The following is a 2290-nucleotide window of genomic DNA, read 5'->3' as shown; positions in this document are numbered from 1 at the left end:
ATAAATGTTATTTATTAACATCACCGCTTCATTATCACCTTTCTTCCTAACAGGTATTCTGTGATGGTATCCAACAAGTAAATGAATATAGAAGTCCATGTATACAGTATGACAATGAGTCATGAATTCTGACCTCAATGATAAATTTTTCGAAGAAAATCAAAACATATACACAAGATGAAATACGTGAAACATTTGAAATAGTTTTAGTCTGAAAGCATTGAACAGTGAAGAAAGGAATTCAGCTGAGAGCAATGCGATATGGGTCAACTATGGGGACGTGCCACAGCAAAGAACTCACCACTTGGAATGAGCTGCATCCAGCATCTGAGTGGCTACTTCAAGACTGACTTCCTGTGCTTCTGATACAGCTTCCTGCTAAAGGTGCACCCTGGGAGCAAACAGTTGGGTCTCTGCCATTCAAATGAAAAGCCCAAAATGAGATTAAAGATCCTACGGAAGACTTATCCCAGACCTGGCTGCTGAGGAAATTTGGAGAATAAGTCACTATTTGTCTCTTCTTTCATATAAAAGTTAAAGAATTTTTCACAGACAAAAAAATACACCTTTGGAGACTTTGCAAGTTAGTCAAAAGCATTAAAGCAAGAGTGACAGAAATGTTACTTGAGATTATTAGTGGGACAATACTTAGAAAAGTGGTCATGGACATTTTCTGAAAGTACTTGAGAGAGGGAAAAAAAGATCTGGTAAGAGAATGAAAAGGAAAATAAGTAAATTTCCTACCTTTAATGCATTCATAACTTTATTTCTCTTTTAATGTAATCCCATCAATCATGATAAATACTCATTTTTTTCATACAATTAAACTGTTTCTGATGCTAGGATATGTAACTCATACAAAAAACCTAGCAGGGTAAAAGAGAAATATACTACTGTACTATTGATTCTGTGTCTTCATCAATATCCACAGGTGCTTTGAAACCAACTCCTATGTACAAGCCCCATGGATGGCCTAAATCACTCTGTGGTTTCTGAGTTTGTCTTGCTGGGACTTTCCAGCTCCTGGGAAACTAAGGTTTTCCTCACGCTGACATTCTCCTTGCTCTATGTAGGAATCATCCTGGGAAACCTCTTCATTGTCTTCTTGGTCATTGCTGACTCCCACTTGCGTTCTCCTATGTACTTCCTGCTGGCCAACCTGTCCATCATTGATGTGGGCTTTTCTACAGTCACAGTTCCCAAGATGATCTCAGACCTTTTAAGAGAATACAAAGTCATCTCCTTTCAAAGTTGCATGGCTCAAATATGCTTCATCCACATCATGGGAGCAGCAGAATTGGTGCTACTCATAGCTATGGCATTTGACAGGTACATCGCAATCTGCAAGCCTCTTCACTACTTGAGCATCATGAGCCCTAAAAGATGCATCTTGTTCGTGGGCCTTGGCTGGGTAATTGGAGTGATCCACGCTATGTCTCAGTTTGCTTTCATTATCGACTTGCCTTTCTGTGGCCCTAATGAAATAGACAGCTTTTACTGTGACTTTCCTAGAATAATAAAACTTGCCTGCACAGATGCAGCCAAGTTTGGGTTTGTTGTTGCTGCCAACAGTGGCTTCATGACTGCAGGCACCTTCTTCCTGCTAATCCTTTCCTACATCTTCATTTTGGTCACTGTCTGGAAGCGTTCTTCAGGAGACTTATCCAAGGCACTAGTCACCTTGTCAGCTCACATCACAGTGGTTATTCTTTTTTTCACCCCCTGTGTGTTTCTGTATGTGTGGCCTTTTCCCACATCGTCAATTGATAAATACCTGTTCATTGTGGACTTTGCAATCACTCCTGCCTTAAATCCTGTTATCTACACATTGAGAAACAAAGAAATAAAGGTAGCAATACAGAGACTGAACAAACAGAAATACCATGTCAGATTTGGCTAATCAGCTCTATCTGATCAAAATACAAGAAAAGCAAATGAAATTAAAAAGAGCAGACAGAAATCAGAAATCAGTGGTTTGGGTAGATTAAGATTCTCCAGCATTTTTCTGGTCACAGAAACATCAATTTTATCAACTGTCACAAAGAAAGTTTTTTCACAAGTGCTATAAAAATAAGTAAGAGATGATATCCACTGAACACAGAAATAAGAACAAATGCATTTTTGAGGGTCAGATAAAAGTTTCCCACAATCCACATTACCCTCTCAACAATCTCAGGGCACACAGCAGAGAGAGGTATCATTTGGGGAGTGAACCAGTGGATGGAAGATCATTCATTAAATCTGCCTTTCACATAAAAATGAATGAATCTTTTTTTAAATGTCAGTATTG

General features: G+C 38.8%; 1 protein-coding gene across 1 annotated transcript; it reads left to right on the top strand.

The window, feature by feature from the left end:
- Positions 1-964: 964 nt before the first annotated feature.
- On the top strand, positions 965-1900 carry LOC101517148 (olfactory receptor 4F21-like). The gene has a single exon (XM_004584857.2). The coding sequence runs from the start codon at positions 965-967 to the stop codon at positions 1898-1900; it is 936 nt and encodes a 311-aa protein (XP_004584914.2).
- Positions 1901-2290: the final 390 nt, after the last annotated feature.

This window comes from Ochotona princeps, chromosome 6 (assembly GCF_030435755.1).
Source record: "Ochotona princeps isolate mOchPri1 chromosome 6, mOchPri1.hap1, whole genome shotgun sequence".
In the NCBI taxonomy this organism is placed as follows: Eukaryota; Metazoa; Chordata; class Mammalia; order Lagomorpha; family Ochotonidae; genus Ochotona; species Ochotona princeps.
This window is presented reverse-complemented; position numbering and strand designations above follow the sequence as displayed.

Bases quoted from the DNA above. Each gene is read 5' to 3' on its own strand.
- LOC101517148 (XM_004584857.2), top strand. From the start codon at position 965: ATGGATGGCCTAAATCACTCTGTGGTTTCTGAGTTTGTCTTGCTGGGA.